This window comes from Columba livia, chromosome 1, assembly GCF_036013475.1.
Source record: "Columba livia isolate bColLiv1 breed racing homer chromosome 1, bColLiv1.pat.W.v2, whole genome shotgun sequence".
In the NCBI taxonomy this organism is placed as follows: Eukaryota; Metazoa; Chordata; class Aves; order Columbiformes; family Columbidae; genus Columba; species Columba livia.
Window position 1 is genome coordinate 154215558 of NC_088602.1, and position 21645 is coordinate 154237202.

The window sequence follows — 21645 nt, forward strand, 5'->3', positions numbered from 1 at the left end:
TTTTAGGATTTGTCCTGGCACATTATACTTTGGAGAAAGTAGGCAGAAACTAAGCACATTCATAAAACTGAGAAGATTTATTTTGCTGTTTAACTGTCTTGTCATTGTAAAGTTTGTTATGTGAAACAGCTTTTGCACAGAGGAGCTCATTTACTCCAAAATACTTCAAGAAAACCTTCCTGTAATAGAAAGGGTTCTTAAACTTTATTTGGATGTTGGAAGAAGTGTTGAAAAAAGGCTAATAAGAGCTATTTACAGTGCATTTATTTTTGAATATAAAGTAACAAGGCCTCGGCCAATGTAAGCTGACCTGCTCTTTTCCCTTTAAAACAACATGCAACTTTTAAGAGGAAAGGTAGAAAAAGTATGGTATCTTAAAACAACCCCAAAACAGCAAATGCAAATTGAAGTGTGAAGATTTTTTTTTTAAGTTATCTATTTGTGTTCTCTTGTCTGTACATATAATTTGTATGTGGCCACTGGCTGACATTGTCACCTACACGCATTTATGTATTATTTACTCGTGCTCTCTATAGAACTTGCACTGTAGAATGCCAGAAGTAGCACAAGCAAGGAATGCTAGGACTCTGGTACAAACCACTATGAAAGCACTTAGAGAGTGAAGTAACAGGGAGCGTGGTTTTATTTATGAGTCTAAAGAGCCATCATGCTTATTTCATTTTTTCTTGCTTGCTTTCTCTCTCATTTGTATGGTCCTTAGAAGAGAAATTTAGCTTCTGTCTCCCACATATACGACAATATTAAGTCTCTAGTTGTATAAAAATGAACCTCAGTGTTCCCCAGAAATTTCTTCTATGTGTGCAACAGGAATAATTTCAAATCCATACCCTCAAAACTCTAGTTACTTGTGGTCCTAGCTCTTCCACATGATGGCCCTAGGAATGGAGCATCACATCAAGGTGTCAGCAAGGCAGTATTTACTCCACCTCCTCAAACTCTGCATATCTATTGCGATCTGCCACTGGACATCTTTGTGCTAGACCAGCCATGGAGATCAGCTCTCTTGTCATACTGACATTCTGAAAGAGTTACAGTAATTTTACAGACTCGAGTTTGCTTTTATTATTACCCATCCCGATGTTATTAATTTGGGATGGCATGTCCTTCATTTAATTAGTACAAATGCAATTCTGCTCTAGAGTAACTCCTAATATGCTTATGTAAATGAGCCTAATAAGGCAGGGTCTCAGACGTCACATGGATAGCCCAAGACAAGCAGGGAAGGTAAAAGCTGTCTGGAAAAGTAAGAATCACCTCCAAGGAGCAATTACTTTCTTTGCTGTCGAGATTCCCAACATGTAACACCACTGTAGGGAAGAGAACCTTGCCTGGCACACAGGAGCCAAGAGCCTGCCATCCTGAAGCCTGCTGTCTGAAGGGATCGCTTTTGAAAAGGAAAGGAGCCGTCCCTATTCCAAACAGTTCATCGCAGCTGGCTAGCACCTGTTTGATTTGAGTGTATGTTGAAATTTGAACTGCCAATCAGTTCAATGTATCTGCAGTTTTCTCTTCTCTGATGCAGGGCTGACTAAGACATAAACAGGGGTCCTAATTAGTACCCAGCATAATTTCTTTGCTGCTCTGCTATTCATGAATAATGTAACCATTCCAAATTCTTTGTCAAGGAAACTCCTTACGCTACACACCAGCACTGTGAAGGCTCACTCTCTCTGGGTATTACGTATGGTCTTACTAAAAGAAACACAAGAACAGTATGGTTGAATAGGTGCTTAGTAGTTAAGAAGTGTCAGTCTGAGATAATTAAGATGGCCTAAGCACAAACTCTTGCAAAATCCTGCAACCTCCAAGCTGTCCACCTTGAAACAACTGAAAACATTTAACCATTTATCTAAATATTGTCTAAATATTTTCTGTAAGTTTTCATCCATTTTTTTCTCTAGCATAGCTAAGATGGCCCATATATGGAATGCTTGTCGGTCATTTACTTTAAAAGCTAGATCAGAGTTGCCTTAAAAGAACACATATTCCTAGAAGGTATGGTAAGAACAGAAAAAACAGAGTTAGTAAAACAGGAAAGTGAAACAAAGCTCTTAGAAAGACATATGTGGGAAGTTGCGTGCAGAGATGGGTACCAGTCATAAGCCTAATTGTGGAACAGAACAGGGCAGGTGCTCTAGTTGAGCGAGGAGAAAAATGCGTCTTGAAGTTACATGCCAGGATGAGGTACAGTTTCCTATTTGCTAAAAGCCCAATTATTTAATTCAATTATTAGTACATTTCTATTTAAATCTTGTGCTCTTAAAGGTCATCAGTCTTACAGGCTAAGATACTTTGTTTGCAAATATGATTTTGCTGCACTCGCCTTTCTCTGCTGCATTAACAAAATTATGATAAACAGAGTGGTAAGGTGAAGCACAAGAAAAGAGATAATGTATTTGCTGTCTTACCTTGGTGCTGTTTTATATATACACAGACTGGAGCATAAAAACAGTAGCCAGCATAGAAGCACAGGAAAGCCAAACTAGGATTCTGTAGGACTGTACACGTTTCTGTCATCACTTACCATCTTCCCTCAAGCACTGACATCGACAGACAACCTAACAACCTGGCTTTTTGTGCTTCTTGGATCGGGAGGGTGTATATGATAGTAACATTAAACAAAGTACTCAAGAGTTTTTGCTAGCAAGCTATATAAACCTGAGACTTCATTTCACCTCCAAATGCAGTCTTTCCCCAGTTAAGCAAACCTGACTACCTCCCTACCAGAAGAAAATCTCTCCCGACTTTTCCTGAGGAATAGATTTCAGTCCATACAGCATCACAGAATGGTTGAGGCTGGAAGGGACCTCTGGAGGTCACTTGGTCCAATCCCTCCTGCTCAATCAGGGCCACCTAGAGTGGGTTTCCCAGGACTATGTCCAGGTGGCTTTTGAATATCTCCAAGGACAGAGGCTCTGCTGTCTCCCTGGGCAACCTGGGCCAGTGTCCAGTCACCCTCACAGTAAAAAGTGTTTCCTGATGTTCAGAGGGAACCTCCTGAGTTTCAGTTTGTGCTCACTGCCCCTTGCCCTGTCAATGGGTACCTTTGAGAAGAGCCTGGCTCTGTCTTTTTTGCACCCTCCCTTCAGGTATTTATATACATTGATGAGATCCTCCTGAGCCTTCTCTTCTCCAGGCTAAGCCCCAGCTCTCTGTGTCTTTCCTCATATGTGAGATGCTCCAGTCCCTTAATCATCTTAGTGGACTTCACTGGACTCTCAGCAGCCTGTCCATGTCTCTCATGTATTGAGGAGCCCAGAACTGGACCCAGCACTCCAGGTGTGGCCTCACTAGTGCTGAGTAGGATCACCTCCCTTGGCATGCTTTCCAAATGCAGCCAAGGCTACCATTGGCCCTCTTTGCTGCAAGGGCACATCGCTGTTTCATGTTCAGCCTTGTGTCCACCAGGACCTCTAGGTCCTTTTCTGCCAAGCTGCTTTCCAGCTGTGTGGCCCCCTGCATATTCTGGTAGTTCCCAGGTGCAAGACTTTGTACTGCTCCTTGTTAAACTTCATGAGTTTCCTGTCAGACCCTCTTGTCTGTTAAATAATATTTTTTCCATTTGTTTAACAGAATTCTTCACTGTCCCACAGATTAAATAGCACTGTAGCACCCTCTGAGCTGCAAAAAGTGCTTCCTGTTCAGCATGATAAGATGAGGAAAGTTTGGCTGATGAAGCGTTTTCCCTAGCAGCATGTCCTTAAACACTTTACACTGGAAAAATGCAACCTTCAATACTCTATTGATTTTCTCACTACATTCACTGCCTTATCCTAGATGTGCTTGGAAAAAAAAAAATCAATCAAAATAATCCTCAGCTATGACATAATATCCTTATCCCCACTCTGAATAAAAGACACCCTTTCTGCCCAGCTGACTTCACAAAATAGCACTAAAGCCACTACCTTGCAAGAGCCTGAGGGTCAGACTGGCTGGGTTGATGCTCCAGGCTGAGGAACAGCCCGGAGGTAGAACGTGCCACTTGAACGCACCCCTGTCAGAGGTGGGCTAATAAACAGGATCAAATAGTCCTAAATCCCTCCACCACGTGGACTTAATGGCTGCGGATTCACTGTGGTGGGGAAACAGCAAGTAGCAAATAGGAAGAGTCAGAAAAAAAGCTGTGGAAATTTGAATGTAGGTAATTCTGCTTTCCCAGAGCTTTCCCGACAGGTTTTGCTGCAAAAAAAAAGATTTGAAATCTAGAATATGCTGATTGAAATAAAGAGAGATATGAACTAGGCTCTGTAATGAATGACCTGATGGAAACCTGGATTTCCTAAAGTATGTAGCATCTGCTTGCTCTCACCAATTTCAACATAGGCACCATCTCCCTGAAGCTTATATCACAGAATCACACCGAATCACAGAGTGGTTGGAGTTGGAAGGGGCCTCTGGAGATCATCCAGTCCAACCCACCTGCTAAAGCAGGTTCACCCAGAGCAGATCACACAGGAATGTGTCCAGGTGGGTTTTGAATGTCTCCAGAGGAGACTCCACAACCTCTCTGGGCAGCCTGTTCCAGTGCTCTGGCACCCTCAAAGTAAAGAAGTTTCTCCTCATATTCAGATAGAACCTCCTGTGCTTCAGTCTGTGCCTGTTGCCCATCACCCTGTCGTTGGGCACCACTGAAAGGAGTCTGGTCCCATCCTCTTGACACCCACCCTTAAGATGTTTATAAACACTGATGAGATCTCAGCCTTTTCTTCTCCAGGCTGAAGAGACCCAGCTTCCTCAGTCCCTCTTCATAAGAAAGATGCTCCAGGCCCCTCATCAATCAGCTGGTAAACTAACTTCAGGTTCTTTAAAAAACACAAGACATCCAGGCCACAGCACAACCGTGAAGAGTGTCGTAGGCCTACATGAATTATATATAAATTGTTCTGAATTGTATCTGACTCTGATCTGAAAACCAGTGCAATCTCCATGGTGCAAGAACTTACAGCTGGAGGGGTCTCTGTGGAGGAAGACCACCCAAATTCTTTGGCAGCTGCTGTCTGCAGGCAGCCCATACAAATGGCCCAGGCACGGGAAAACAGCCCTGGAAATTCAGCTAACTTCAAAAATTGCTGCTTCCTTAGACTGCATAAATAGCTTCCTAGACACAGCTGATAAGTTGTTTTCACAGCTTTTTCACTACTTGTTTAGTGCTTTGCTGCTTCTATGAATGCTAGAAGTAGCAGGATTTTTATTTTTTTTTTTTAAATCATGTGACCTTTATTTACAACAAAGCTCATGGAACTGGGGCTTTCATGTAGTTTTGAAACTCGAGGAAAATACTGTCACCATTTTAGCGACCATCATATTACTAAGTTGGGGTATTTTTGCAATACAAAGCATAAAGAGAGAGGAGAGAAACAATATCGTATTGCTGGCACAGGACAGGAACTTTTCTTGATGCACGGTTTTACTCATCACTGTTTTTCAATTTCACACAGGGAGAACTTAATCCTGCTGTGAATTTTTGCCATCTCTCTTCTCACAATCATGAAAACCGAGTCACAATTCCAGCAGCACTAGCACAGGTCGGGGTTAGTTTCAGGAAATATTTTCCCATTTCACACTGACTATACCTCACAATATTTAAACTCTTTGCAGGGACATCTGGCTGATCCCTTTTCTCACTCTCTTGCTTCCAGGAGAATGATATCAACACCTTGTTGCTGAGATTGGATTAACCAAATCATTGAGAAAGGAGAAGAACAACAGGTTAAAATTAAATGTGGGTAACATTCATGTGTGTATTCAGCACACCATATTTATTTTTTAAACATAATAATTAAAAAAATGAATCAAAAGTGAAACAGACAGACCAATTCTAAGTGACCAAAGAGCCTTGGAGGAGGAAGGTGAATGACACTTGTAAGACATTCCTCAGAGGAGTGTCAAAAGGAGTCTCCTTGCATCTCAGCTTCGGAAAATCACTGCCTTTGGTCCATCCTTGTCAGGTATCCAGCAAACATTAACAGAAGAGACTTATTTAATCAAAACCAGACTCTTCCGCTAATGTTTGCTGGATAACTTGTAACTTCAACCTTGAATTTAACGTTTTTCCTAGGTTATTCATACGTTTTGATTATACTGATATTCCCCCCATAATAGGTCCTTACTATTTATATGAATGGTTGTCAAGGAAACCAGAAATCCAGCAAAGCGGGGTAACTTTTCTAGATTCAGAATTTCTGGTGCCTGAATATTTAAAAAAAATAATAACAATTCACACCGAAAAACAATTGTCAGGAGATGGGAATTTATACACTTTTGCTAAAATTATTTTTCTCTTTCTGCTGGCCTTTACTGCTGCTGTTTTTACCCATCACAGAAGTGCTGGTGACTTTAATGAATTCTGCCTCATCTCTTGCTTTATGAACAGATGATATCTTCCACATATACATGCAACAAGTCTGGATAGAAATAGCAGTGAGTAAAAAGGTTGAGATAGAAATGGATGATTATCTGAACCTCTGGGTCCTGGATAATGTAGAGTAAACGCAGAAAATGTGGAACAAGCCACAACTGGAAATAAAGATTAGATATTAAAAAGGCAGAACAAACAAAAACTCCCAAATCAGCATGAGCATACAGCAAAGGAGAATAACTGCAAATTAATTCTCATTTCTGTAGCAATGTCTGTAACAGAGCCTGACTGATGCTTGTTTTTACTTTTTTACTTTTTTTTTTCTTCTTTCTTTCCAAATCTCTCACCAACACACACTTACACACAAAAGGGCAGACAGGTGGGAAAAACCTGATTTTAGAACGCTTCTTCAAATCTACTTCCTTAATAGCAAAATTAACTGAGGGTGCGAAGAGTTAAATCGTGCTCTGTGTTTGGAACCAACATGCTTTACACAGATGAAACTGCAGGCTGTTACATAAAGTAAAATGATTTTTTTTTGTTGTTTCTGCCATTTAGGTAATGGGATATTCAGCCATATAGCATCTTCAGAAAAGAAATGACCAAATGGTGATTCACCTCCTGCATGTTTGAGGATTAACTCTCCCTCCTTAGGTCTTTGGCTAGTTTTCCTCCACAAGGTTTCCATTCCTCCCTCCTTGCTTAGCCCCACCAATCTCAAATGGCCAATTTCCATTTGACACTGAGTCTCTTTTCTTAACTCTCATCTGAGACATTTTAAATTTTCTCCACTGTTCCTTGCTATGTCCAAAATGCTGAATGCCCTCTTTTATTTTCTCTATTCATTTGTGCAAGATGAGACTGCAGAACAGAAAGTCTGGCCAGTCTCCGTTAGTGCTGTTTCTTGTCCCTTTGGGACTTTTGGCTTCAACTCTAGCTGGTTTTCAGTGTGGCAGTCAGGGTGGAAGACATACAAGGGTCAGACCATCCTGAGAGAGGTCAGTGAGAATAAACCAAACAACAGCCTCCCAGTCCTGCCTCTCCAGCAGAGGCAAAAGTGGAAGTCTTCCCTAGAAGATAAGATAAAGCCTGTCAGTGAATGAGTGAAAAGAGACACACAAGGTGGACTAGATAAAATGCCAGAAAGCCAGAGCTTTCTGCTAAAAGCTGACTGACAGGTAGATCTGGCTAGAATATAGCCAGTGATCACAAGCAACTCGTGGATGCCCTTCTCACTTCACCTACAAGGAAAGATAAGAAAGACCAACTGCTCCCTTTAATTGCTAGTGAACTCAATCAACAAGCTCTTTGTAGTAATCCATCAGGGAAGATACAAATCCATGAAAATATTACAATTACCAGCTTTTTAATTTTAGCGGCTATGCAAATACATGCACATTAGCTGCAGCCATTACATGTTCTGGCAAATTTCCATGCAGCTCTTGGGGTCAAAGTCTAGAGGCATACAATGTGTATTTTGTATGATCTCGAGATATTAAACAGGTGTCATCAAGATGCACTGTCCAGAACAAAAAGCAACACCATCTCCTGCATAAAGACATGTTATATTGGATAGACAATAACCTCAGCTCAGTGACAAAGATCTGAAGTGGGATTTTTTTCCTTACGGAACTCTGTCCAAAAGTCCATTTTTAAAGATGATGAAAGAAGGTAGCACAACAGTTACCCTGACTGTTATTCACTAAGTCATGTCTGGCAGGAGGCTACACGTCTAAAATATTAGTTATCTTGTGCAAAAAAAAAGTCCCAACCAAAACTTAAAAATGTTGAGGGAAAGACTCCTAACCCTTTTAAGACTGAAAGATCTCACAGAATCACAGAATCATGGAATGTTAGGGATTGGAAGGGACCTCAAAAGATCATCTAGTCCAATCCCCCTGCCGGAGCAGGAACACCTAGATGAGGTTACACAGGAAGGTGTCCAGGCGGGTTTTGAATGTCTCCAGAGAAGGAGACTCCACAACCCCCCTGGGCAGCCTGTTCCAGTGCTCTGTCACCCTTACCGAGAAGAAGTTTCTTCTCAAATTTAAGTGGAACCTTTTGTGTTCCAGTTTGAACCCATTACCCCTTGTCCTATTATTGTTTGCCACCGAGAAGAGCCTGGCTCCATCCTCGTGACACTCACCCTTTATATATCTGTAAACATTAATGAGGTCACCCCTCATTCTCCTCTTCTCCAAGCTAAAGAGACCCAGCTCCCTCAGCCTTTCCTCATGAGGGAGATGCTCCACTCCCTTACTCATCTTTGTTGCCCATCTCGTTCTGTTTTTATTCAATACAAAACAGAATGCACTTCAATGCAGGAGTCAGGGTTGCAGAAGATGATGATTTGTGGAAAGGATGTGGGAATGCAGCTCCTGCCAGCCCTCTGACATCCTAATGTGAAGTCAAAACATAGCAGACACACAGAAGAGAAAAATAATTCATTCTTCTATTCAGAAAGAAATCACTAGCTACTATCTGGCATCTCACCAGTAAAATCACCTCTCTCCAGACCTCAAACTTTTACTGTTTCTGCTTTCAGAGCAAGAATGTGAAACGTCAACAGCTGAAAATGCTGCACCAAGAGACAGTGGGTGGAACACACATCCAGCTGGTGGAATAAATGCCATATCCCATAAAGAACTATTACTTCTCTTGCTTTCAGCAAAAGCGAAGAATTTGCAGGAAAACAAGTCATCCTCCATCCTGCAGGATCGGAGGCCAGGTGGTGGGAACTTCTTATGTTGCAATTATTGCTCCAAGAGAACAAAAATTACATGAAGCAGTGTTGTTTTCTCCAATGGTAAGTATTGTAATACATCAAAACTCCCGGAGACTAAAAAGCTCTAGGAATACATAATGGATAAAAAGGATAATAAAGGATAAAACATATTACAATTACGAACAAGCAATATTAACAATAACCAAGTATAAGAAGAACTGAATGCAACAAGAGGGAGAAAACAGTGTTATTTTTCTTTGTTACCAGAAAGAGATAAAACGTCTCTCAAACAATGCAGCACTAACTAGAGAAACAATCAGAAGAAAATAATGACATTTTTGGGAAAGCTGGGCTCCTCCAAAGCAAGAAATATTGAGCTTGATGTTCATGACATCAGTCTAGCTTCTTGCCCAGGTTCTGGTTAAGTATTGGACAAATACTTCAGATAACAGTGAATTTGCATGAGTTGTGTTTAAAGAAGTGTCTGTGTAGCAGGCATGTATCTCTTACACTTCTTGAAACTGTCAGTGTGAGGGCTAAGGCCACCAGTATCACCCTCATTCCACGTCATCTTATAGTTTCACCTGAAGGACCATCACATAAAAATGCAATCAGATAGACAGGTGAACGCAGATCCTAAATGGCTGATTAAAACAATACAGCTGGAATAATTTTATAAAGGCTTTCAACTGTATCAGCCAAAAACTGTAGAATTTATTCAACTGTGAAAGGGGTCAAACCTGAAGTAACAGAACAGTAGATAGGAAAATTATCAGGGGATCGAAACACTGCTGAGTTTTCACCTTTGTTGCTGAAAGGGTGAGCCCTAGACACCATCATCTTACCCTCAAAAAATTAAACTAGATTGAGCCAGTCTGATCTGAAAAGTGAAACCTCCACTAAGAGAAATGAAATTTCACAATGTGGAAATTCAAATGTTCTCATATCAAGGTCACTCCAAAAGAGGCACCTAATTAATAATCTTATTCTATATCTTTCCTTTGAAGCAGGTACTTAAACTCCAAATCAGTCTGAAAGCCCCTACCCAGGCTAAGATGGCTTCAGAAGATCTGTGAGATGAGGGACTTCACTGTCCGTGTGCTCGTGTTACGTCAGACACACAGCATGGCTTGTCATTTCCAGTGCTGTGAAAAAGTGCCATACAAAGAGGTGCTCCCAGGTAAGACAAAGGTCATTTTTCACCACAAGAATGACGATTTCAGCCCTAGTCCTTCAGAATACTTTCTGCCTATGCTTCCCGCTGGACCGTTCCGTTGTGAAGGAGCTCACATCTGCACTACTGTGCAACATGTCCCTGAATTCCAGTTGTTTCTCAGGAACAGGAACAAGCCAACGCCAAACACTTTACAAATTATGAATTCTAACAATTCCAGCTCCCTGGTGTTGAATCGAGGTTATTCTTGGAGTCCTTCCAGCCTGCTGTCTTTCTTCAGCTTATCAATCAGACACACAAATATATACACTTTAGGTCTCTGTACATCTAAAAGCAAGGCTCACTAAACATTTTAATAAGATGCTCACATGAATACCAATCCCGAATAGGAATGCCTGGAACAGTCCCTGCTGCTCTTCTATCAGTAATCGAATGCCCTATGACAGGGAGGTGTCCTTATGGGCAAGTGAAAAGCTATTAACATAGTCATTACAAGTCTTCCAAGCTTTTTATCTGTTAGTGCCAAGAAAAGAAATTGTGCTGGAATACAGGATGACCATTAACTCTCCACAGCAAATACCAAGGATATACAACCTATACTTAGGTGTTTCTGATCTGGCACGGGGATTGGACTAGATGATCTGTCGAGGTCCCTTCCAATCCCTAACATTCTGTGATTCTGTGATTCTATGTTATGCAGCTCGAAGTATCGAATAATTTCCACACAAGGTTAAGACAGCAAAAAGTTTTCAATTCTCATGGAAGGATGATAAAGTTCTTAGAAAGGAGTTGCTGTAATGGGGATACAGCAATATCTTGGGCACAAACGATATTTGTAGCAGTCAGTTTGAGGCACTGTGTGTTTTCAACTTCCTTTTTTCCCAGAGTACATTGGATAATTTTTGTCAAACTCAATAAGTTTTGGAAAATCCCATGTGCGCTTTTTAATCCTTTTCCCATTCTCTATTAAAAGAGCCATCCCTGGAGGTGCAGCACATGTTCCTGCAGTCAGAGTGACGTTTAAGAAGCTGAACGTCAAGCAGGAATCCTTGCTATTGAAATGTCACAGTCAGCTACTATGACACAAATGTGGGTGATGGCAGCAGAAGAGAGCTGGCTTCTTATTCCTCACTTCGCATATGTTACAAAGAACAGCTTACCCTGGCTCTCTGGAGGAGGTAGTCCATAGTGACTGTACCGCTTTTCCCTAGAATCAATAAAAAGGTGGAGCTGCAAAGCCCACAATAGTTACAGAGAAATTAGAAAATTAACAAAGAACTCCAGTGTTTCCAAAACACCAGCAACAGCAGGAAAGTATAAGCAGTTTATAACGCCAGGCATGAGGCTTTCTTTTGGAACAGCCAGTTGTGCAGCAGAAGCACTGTGCAATGTAACACCATGGGACCGGGGCCCTCGGAAGAGGCCCAGAAAATACTGCACTTTCTCGCATTACACTGTGCTTCATCCTGATACACCAAACTCTTACAGTTCCAAATCTTAAATTAACTGCCAACATTTGTAAATCCAAGGAGCAATGATACGAAAATCTGCATATAGCTATTCCACCTTTCACATCTTGCCTCCCTCCACAGACAAAGTCAGAGGTGAGGCTGTCCATGAAAGCCAGATGTCACAAAGCCGACAACAACCGCTGGAAGTCACTAACGGCACCATGACTCCCATTCTCATGACCAATTTCTGACCAGCCTCACCAATCTCCACAGCACTTCTTTCATCACCGCCTGTTTGGAATAGGCAAAAATTGAAGACCCGGAGTGATTTTACATAAAATTACTTTTTTTCTTTTTTAAATAATCTGGGCCTGAATAAGGGAGAACACAGTTATTTTTAATTTGTAGTGCTACATGGCTTCTTTTGTGTGGAAGAGGGACTGGGAGAGCAGAGGAAGTATTGCTTAGCCTACTCAGTCTGCACGGATAGATTCTGATCACTTCACAAAGGTTCCACTGTGCTAGGGAGCTTGAATTGCTATCTGTTTCTCGGTGGATACTCATTTCCTCCCAAGCAGTCTGAAGGAAAATATCTTGGCTTACAAGGCTTGGCTTGTTAATGGCCAGTCATCTGTACTGAAAACCATGGATAAAAGACGCTGCTCTTAGCGTGGTAGCGTTGTGTCACAACCACAAGCATATTTTATCACCTGAGACTTCACATCTCCAGTATTCAGCATGTTCACCAGCAAACACACAAGATCTCAATTATTATGTGGAAATTCAAGTCTAAAACTAAGCCCTGAAAGTTAGGAAAATCTGCACAATGTTTTGACCAAAGGCTTTGGTTTTCAGAATCTTAAATTTGCACTTTCTCTTAAAAACCAACAAAAAACCAACAAAACAGACATGAAATAATTTTTTAAAAGAGAAAGGCAACGGGCACTCCATGCTTATTACTTCACTGACATGTACAGAAGTTCACAGAAAAGACAAAAAGCTGGTGAAATGCAGGAGCATTGCAACCCCACCATAACATGTGACAGTATTTGACCAAAACCACAGCACTGTAGAAACACTTTAATTGAATACCTACCACTGCATAAATGAATGTAAATATAAACAGATGCTGTGTTTCACATCCTGTATTGCATTAGTAGCAATTAGATCTTGCATATGAAGTGGAAAAGGAAGGAAGGAAAGTAATGTCTGCTTTATAACTTCGTGTGCCTGCCTCTGAGGCATATAGCGAACTACTTAAACAAATAAACAACCATGCATTGCCCTTGAACAATTTAAAATCTGCAGGCAGTGCGATGCAAATAGAGTCTAACTGTGATAATCCATGATGGTTACTAGTTAGTCCTGGGAAAACAAACTGTTATGGATGGCAGCTTCTGCAACATCCAGTGGAACTGCTTGATCAGGAGATGCTAGAATGCAGGAGAATGCTGACCAGTTTTGTTGTTCAAGGCTTTATCAACACTGCCGCCAATGTTACACTCTGCAGCTGATGTGACTAATACTAAGCCAATATTCTGTTCATCAAATATCATCTTACATCTTCCCAATTGTCAGTCAGCTCCCTCCCATGTTCTGCAGTTCTGTTGGAAGTATTTGCTTGAATACAGTTCCAAAATTGGTAGATGCCAATGTATGATACATGCAGCCCCACCAACGCCATCATTCATTGTAAAAGCTTCCACTGGAAGCAAAAAAAATCACGGCATTTGATTTGCTTTTGGTGTCAATTGTTGCATGGACACAGCACATGTTAAAAAAGCTAACATTACTGGGATATTGGCCTAGGTTTACTCTTGCATGGCCAATACCATTTGTCAAACAGGACACTTGGTTGCTGTCTGGATGGTGGAATCTCCATGGTAAGGGTCCTTGCAGAGGCATCTTAGTTGGGTTGGGTGATACTCACCAAAAACACGATTCTGTCAAATTTTTATAACCAGCTGGCCCATGGTCCTACATGAGCACTGCAGGACATGCATAATCCATCGCTATAGATTACCTTAACCTACATACAAAACATTTCTCAACTATTTTAAGTGTGTACAAAAGACTGTCCTACATTATCATATCTACACATGTAGGAACTGCTTCTATTGATTGTCTTACCCTTGCACAATCGATTAATTTTGCAGTGGGAACTGTGAATCTCTGGGACAACCACCCAGGATGTTAATCAACACATTTAAGTGCATAAATTGGTCCAGGCACAGCATGGACTGCCTAGGAAATCTCAAGAACTGCCTGAAACTCCCACTGGGACAGCTCCTATAACAATCTGTCAAATACTTCTTGTGCAGATGGCCAGCAGTTCAGTCGATCACCTAGTTTCAACTTGATCTGCTGTCTGAAACCCGCCCTTTATCTAATCTATGCAGATGACTAGCCTAGGAGTTCCTGGACCACCCTGGGAATTAGAACCTTAGGTGCACTGGGAGTGCACACAGGCACACCCCTGAGACCCAGCTACACTACAATTATAATTAAAGAATTAAACTTTGTTTTCACGCTTAAATCTCATAGCACTTACCCATCTGTCGGAACAAAAGATGTCAACATCAGACCTAGTGAACTGCCTTCACAGTTCAGATGGAAGTGGCTGAGGAGTGACTCATCTCATGCTTAAGTAAATGCCTAAAGTTAGGTAATATTTATGCCACACATTATATCAGCTTGGTTTTGCTCCCTGGATCACACCACTGATTTTGACTGAGTGTGCAGCCTACATCAACATTTCTCATATGAAGTCACCTCAGGCAGCACTGGCAGTGAGATTTGTGGTCTATTGTTTCTGGGAACAGTGAAAGCTGGAATATTGTTCACATATGCAGCAAAGTACGAAGCTTTTCACACTCCATTTTCAGGTCAAATGCTCATGTACTGCAGAAACCCATTCAGCATTCCCAGCTTCAAGTTCACAGAATAATTGCAGCATGTTTGTGGGCTGAACTATTTAAAGGACATGGCTTTTCTGCTTTTCCAGTGATGACAAGACTACGTTCATGTGTGCCATCAAGATTCACACACAGCAGAACAGGCAAATGCTCATTTTACCTTCTGCTTCCCTCAGTTCACCTGACATTGGTAGCAGTCTGTCAGGCAACACCTGGGAAAACAAACTCGCTTCATCTGTATTCCACACATCACACATACAGTTTTGCTGTATCAACTGTTCCCTCTGCTCTGGGCCAATGCAGATCACAATGGGTTTACTGCCTAAACTTCCCTGTGAGTGAACTGACATGAGATTCCATGCTGAATAATGAAGTGTAGAAGGTAAGTGTTTGTGTTGCAAACTTTCAATAGTTAGCTCTGGAGTTTCTTCATGCAAGACTGAACTGAAAAAACACAAAATCCTGCAGCCTCATATTTGCAAACCACAGCTGTAATGGGTCTTTTAGATCAGTGTTTCACAGGTATGTATTTTTCTTTTATTTAATGTTCAAAGAATCACAGTATCACGGTATGTTTGGGATTGGAAGGGACCTCTAAAGATCATCTAGTCCAATCCCCACACAATATTCTAGATGGGGTCTCACCAGGGCAGAGTAGAGGGGAAGGAGAACCTCTCTCGATCTACTAACCACCCCCCTTCTAATACACCCCAGGATGCCATTGGCCTTCCTGGCCACGAGGGCACAGTGCTGGCTCATGGTTATCCTGCTGTCCACCAGGACCCACAGGTCCCTTTCCCCTATGCTGCTCTCTAATAGGTCATTGCCCAACTTATACTGGAACCTGGGGTTGTTCCTACCCAGATGCAAGACTCTACACTTCCCCTTGTTAAATTTCATTAAATTTTTCCCACCCAACTCTCCAGCCTGTCCAGGTCTCGCTGGATGGCAGCACAGCCTTCTGGCGTGTCAGCCACTCCTCCCAGCTTGGTGTCATAAGCAAACTTGCTGACAGTGCACTCTATTCCCTCATCCAAATAACTGATGAATATATTGAATAATACCAGCCCCAGTACTGACCCTTGAGGCACTCCATTAGATACAGGCCTCTAACTGGACTCTGCCTCATTGACCACGACTCTCTGGCTTCTGTCCTTCAGCCAGTTCGCAGTCCACCTCACTACCCGATTGTCCAGACTGCTCTCCCACAGTTGAATAACATCACTAAGGTGATCATAGAAAGTGAAACTACATTGCCAAGTAACTCTCCAGTTTGTAGTCACAGCCATATGTGACCACATAAATTTGGAAGAGTTAATGGAAAGCAGCCCCACAGAGAAGGATCTGGGAGTTCTGGTTGAAGGCAAGTTGAACATGAGCCAACACTGTGCCCTGGCAGCCAAGAGGATCTAACCGTGTCCTGGGGTGACAGAACCCTAGGGAATAGCAGGAAGATGTGCCAGGGAGGTTTAGGTTGGACATTAGGAAAAGGTTCTTCACCCAGAGGGTGGTGGAGCACTGGAACAGGCTTCCCAGGGAGGTGTCACCGCCCCAAGTCTGACAGTATTCAAGAAGAGACTGGACAAGCCCTCAGACACATGGTGTGAACTGTGGGGTCATTGTATACAGGGGCAGGAGTTGGACTTGATGATCCTTGTGGGTCCCTTCCAACTCAGGACATTCCATGATTCTATGTGTGGGTCATACTGAGCAGAACGAGAACGAAATCTGCAGCTACAGAACGGTTCGACTACTGGCACCATTATCAGCTGCCCACACTTCGAGGATGCTTATTGCTGATTCCTAACTGCATGTAGCAAGTTCAGTTAATAGTAGAGAGTTGCACTGGCAGTGCAGTTCAGAATCTGAACAGCTACTAAATTGAGGGAGAGTTTTTAAGTACAGATCTCCCTCATGGTTATTGGTGAGGCAATGAGGAGACAGGACAAGTTATGTTGGGGAAGGTTAAAGCATTTTAGTAGAAGTGCCTGTTTACGATCACCAAACTGGCTGTTTAAAAGAAATTCATCTTGCAAGCTTCCATCTCAACTGTGTCCGACCTTTTTCCTGGAAATGCTGTTACCTTGGCTCAGCTCCACAGCCAAATCTCCTCTTCTTCAGCCTCATCCGCTACCATGTACCTCAAGCAAAGACAGAGCTCTTTGTGGCCATCCCTTTAGTTTGGCAGCACCCACCTCTAGGCAGAGAATGGACATAGGTTCTTTCTGGTGCAGGATGAACATGAACAGCTGTGTTCCCTTGCAAAAGGTAAAGTAAATCTTCTCTAAATTTTAAAAGGAACATCTGACTTGCTTACTTCACAGCAGCAGGCAAAGTAGATATGTTGGTTTGCTAGCCCTAGAAATTCTGGGATAATCAGTGGCATTGTGTCTACCCTTTCCTGCAATGAAGCGGCCAGTTTTCCTCTAAAACCTGAGAGAAAACAACACCTATTTCAGAGCCTTATTTTCTACACCTTCCTTTAGGACACGGGTTGTTCTAACTCTAAGCTAAAAAGAACTGCAGGATATGTTAAGAAACATCACCAAATATTTTAGTCTCCAAATTCTGCCTTTTAAAAAAACAATACTCTAGTGGAAAGTGTTGCCCGAGTTCTAAATAGCTACTTGAAAACAAAAAAAGTTTCCATACTATATATGGAGGATATAACATTATGTGTTACCTTCTACTATTTGAGCAGGAACAGGAGCAGGACTTAAGGGCTTAAGCTAAAATGGCAGCTCCTACTGCATTGGAAGTAAGAGGCTGGAAGCTCATACTTATCCAAAGGGAAAAAACCAAACATGAAGTGAAATGTTTTCTGTAGCAGCTAAAATGTGTTCCAAAGCAATGAAACATTGGTGAATGAAAGCTAAGCAAAAAATTCTCAAGCTATTGTTCAGTCTAAGCCCTTTTAAATGTCATCAATTGCTATTGATTACAATTTTATAGAGAACTACGGAGGGTCATTAAAACTGAAATATAGTATATACTGGATTCATAGTTCACTTCAGAGAAAGGCAGACTTTCTAGTAAACATTCCAGCATCAGCTCTGTTTTCCAACACTGGACAGCATAATATAGCTCCCAAGAGTACAGGTGAAATACATGAACCCAAAACAATCATTAAATCCTCTCTGGAGGGTACATAGGAAACAAATGAGATGAGCTCCCATAGCAGTCTGTAAACAGCTCCTCTGTTTTCTTTGCTAAAACTTGCAGGATATGAGCTAGCATCATACCTGGCTTTTTAAAACTCCATTTATATTTACAACTCTTTGCTGTCCTTTGGCAGTGTCTGTCAAATTCACCTATACTCAGTACTACTTTACACCATGTTTTTTGGCTACTGAAATCAGTGAAATTGCTTGGTATGCAATATGATGAGCTCTGAGGAAGAGTGGCAGAACCTGGAAAGATGTATTTATGTATCGAAGACTGCAACCCGTATGAAAGTGGTCGCCAACCTAAAGTTTATGTGTTACCTGCAAGACAGTCTGGTGTCGCTTCAGGTCACCAGTCATTCAAAAACTGAAGTTGAGCAAAGATGGAGGGACAAAAGAAGACTTTGCTTGGTAGCCTAATAAGTGCCCAGAGTTTTGCCTATAAATCAGAAAGTTGCAGTAAGCTCGCTTGGTTATTATTTACTTAACTAGATTGGACCATACCCCAATGACCAGAAGGAAAACACTAAGAAGTCTGTCTTGCCCAGCTGAGAGGCTGACACTGTAAAACCCTACAATTTGCAGAAAAGTACATGTAATATAGACACATACAGGATTTACAAGAACAAACCTCCTCCTTGCTATGAAGCTATAAAGAACAGAAGGAAGCTTTCTAGCTAATTAGGTTAATAACAGCTTATGGCTTCATGTAGAAGGATGAATAAAACAATAAAAACAGCTAGAAACAAAATACCTTTTAAAGGGACATTTTTTTCCCTCTTCTCTTTCTCTTTCTTTCCCCCTTTTTATCTTTCCACAACTTTTTGTGCTCAAGATTCTGCAACATGGTGTGCTTAGAATTTACATCTTAATTAGCATAGCAATTTGTTAACTTTTGTTTTTTTTCCTTGGTTTGGGGTGCTGTTCAGAACAGTCTGATAAGTCATACACATTATTGCCAGCAACTTCAAATGTTAAAATCTAAATACTTCATTCTACCTCCAAAGCTAAAAACCATGCAGCTCAAACTCAGTGCTGTGCCTCATGATCTAATTTAAACTTCATAACTATGAAAAAATAATTACTTTATGCTTTGAGTGATTTTTTTTCCCCTTGGAACTCTCCTTCATAGAACTCTCCTTTCTTGATATTCATTCCTTTTGGAAGAGCATGCAGATAAAATAGGTAGCTGTTTCAAAATGTAGTATTGGCACCTCATCAGAGTGTGTGTTCTTATGGTGGTACACACCCATGCCTAAGGAATGCAGGGAAGTTGAGTGTTTCAAGTAACAGACTTGGGCTTATTGAACAAGCTGCTTAAGATTCCACCAGTGCTACTAGAAAGAAGTATCCTTAGCAAAACATAATGTGATCAGATGCAATTCAACCTGGGCAACCAGAATCCTCTTGATAGTAGGTAAAATTCTAAGCTGCTAAACCGCATATTATGTTGGTGAAGAAATTACACTCATTTTAGCCATTTAGTATCATCTACTCAAGTGTAACTGGGGTTACAATCACATGGGTTAGAATTAGTTTTAGCCAGGGAGAATATTTTAGCCAGCAGTTCTCCCACAAGTCACCAATGCAGAGAGATGAATAAAAAAGGGATGACACAAAAAGGGATGACATGAAACCAGAACTGTATGAGTAACACTTATGTTTGTCATTCTTTACCTTGAGCTCATCTGCATCATAGAAGTCTATGCGGACAGCAGGGACCATCCATGTCTGGAATAGAGTTGCCAGGATCTGTTTGGCAATTGCATCTGCGATGAGGTGGAAGTGGAGTGGGTTTCGCCTGATATGGGGAGAGAGATGCGTTAGATAAAAGGTTTCCAATTCCTCTAGTAAAAGGACAACATCACAACTTGCAAAGCTTTCCCTATGTCTAAGGTGTCAAGGTAAAGTATGTTCAGTGGAGTCCTGCTTTGTGGCCAAAACGCTGAAACAAAATTTGAATAAACATTACAGTAATGTAAATACTGGATCAGTTTCTGGGAGGCTGTAAATAAATACAGTTCCTTTGACTTCAGTGGAATGTGATGATTAATAACAGCTAAGGATCTTGTCCCTTCTACCAGCTCCTTAAAAGAAGGCCAAGTTAATCCCCCTCTGGGGACTTGAGCTGTGCAAGTGATTTCTTTCAGTTTCTAGGTCAACCTAGTAATTTATCTTTGTGGAACAGTTGTCTGTGGAGAAGTGGGAGTGGAAGGGAAGGTTAAAAAATAATTATCTGAATTAGGTGAAATTCCAGGCGAATGAGTTTACACACATCTTTTCTACAAGGCAAACTTGGGGTATCAACAGCTGTCCTACAGGAACCCAAAGTTAGATGTTTCAGGTGACTGACTTCTAGCTACTGGCCTAATGAACAGAATGGAGACTGTAAATCTCCTCACATCCTTTTTGCTAAGAGGGAGGGAGGGTTGAAGAAAAGCAGGAAGATAGAAAATACTTCAGAAAAAACAGATTTGGGTTCACCTCTGTAGTTATAGGACTTCGGCTAAGAGAAAAGCTTCAAAACAAGATCAGTGAAGCCACTATCAGCAAGAGTGGCAAGGCTGGATGAAGTATATGGATTTTTCCGTAATAACGAGAACTTGGACATTACAAATACCATGTTTAAATCCCTTAACCTTGCTTCTCTCTTTGAGGGATAGTAAGCAACAAACTCTGATCTTTATTCAACTTTTGTGGCAGAAGTATGAAAACCTATCAGTAGAAGTTAGTCTCAATTTGCAGTCTTCCATGTTTATCCCTAGTTTAGCAACCTTCCCTGTCAACAGAAAAGGACAGAGTTTGCAAAAGCCACTTGGAAGACAGACAGTTCATTTAGGCTTTAGCATTGGCTCAGCCTTTCTTGGAATAGTGGAGTCTCATCTCTGTGTAATTTGTAAAGGTAAATGGGTGTACTTGTTAAAGGATATTTTCATCTAAAAAGAGGAACATTTAGTTTCAGATGCTCGTGGAAGATGACTGATACTACTACATTCTGCTGTGTGAATGAGAAGTAAGGAAATCTATGTTAGTCCAGGCCAATGTACTTCCATTAGACTTTTGGGCTTTAACCAAAAGATGAATGTCATTTCTTTCTCCAATTCCTGCATTGATGAATAATATGTCTCTTTCTCTTTAATGCTACTCTTCTTGCTTTGGTGAGTAATGTTCTTTCTCATTGAACAAAGTCCATAAGAACATGCAAAAATACATATAATGGTTCATAGTATCACGGTGCACTTCACAGCAGAAATGGGAGATTGTTGTGAGAAGTGATGTATGGCTGGATTTTGCAGTGTTAGAAATACTGCACCTAAGATCCAAACCAATACCCAGGGATGTCAGTGAAGCTGATGTATTGGCTTCAAGGGCACTGTGGATGAAATTACGTACTCACAGGAAAAGCAGAAAAGGGCTGGTTAGAAGCTTTATATATGAGATAATCACAATGGCAGAATAAACCCACAGCTGATCTGCTTTTAACAATGCCCAAAACACTAAGCCACAACATGCTTTGCAAAATGATAAAGGTCTTTCAATCTCCAGCTTGCCCTGGAGTGAGGAGGGGAGAGGGAAAGGCACAGGCTGCCAGCTGCTGAGTGTCCCATTACTGAGCTAAAGGGATCGCAGCAATTACATCTGCTTCACCAGCCCAGCAGGAGGGAAGAAGAGGACATCCTGGCTTATGCAGATTCCGCAGTAACCAGGCACCTTGCCAAGAAAAAATCGGGAGATAGCACTGATCAGAAAATAGATTTCATTAGCAGAGAAAAGGCCGGGAGAAACAAAGCACACCACCAGTGGCTTTGGGCACAGGCAGAGCAATATCTCCAGGCA

The 21645-nt window shown here is 41.4% G+C and overlaps 1 protein-coding gene across 4 annotated transcripts in view; it reads right to left on the reverse strand.

The window, feature by feature from the left end:
• Nucleotides 1–21645, reverse strand: part of LARGE1 (LARGE xylosyl- and glucuronyltransferase 1) — a 285324-nt gene that overhangs the window by 107568 nt on the left and 156111 nt on the right. For all 4 annotated transcript variants that reach the window (XR_010467740.1, XR_010467739.1, XM_065039545.1 and 1 more), the window contains one exon: nucleotides 19486–19609. Coding sequence is in view for 2 of the 4 variants with exons in the window: in XM_065039545.1 (XP_064895617.1) it covers nucleotides 19486–19609 (124 nt within the window). In the remaining 2 variants the exon portion in view is untranslated. The remainder of the gene's footprint in view (nucleotides 1–19485; nucleotides 19610–21645) is intronic.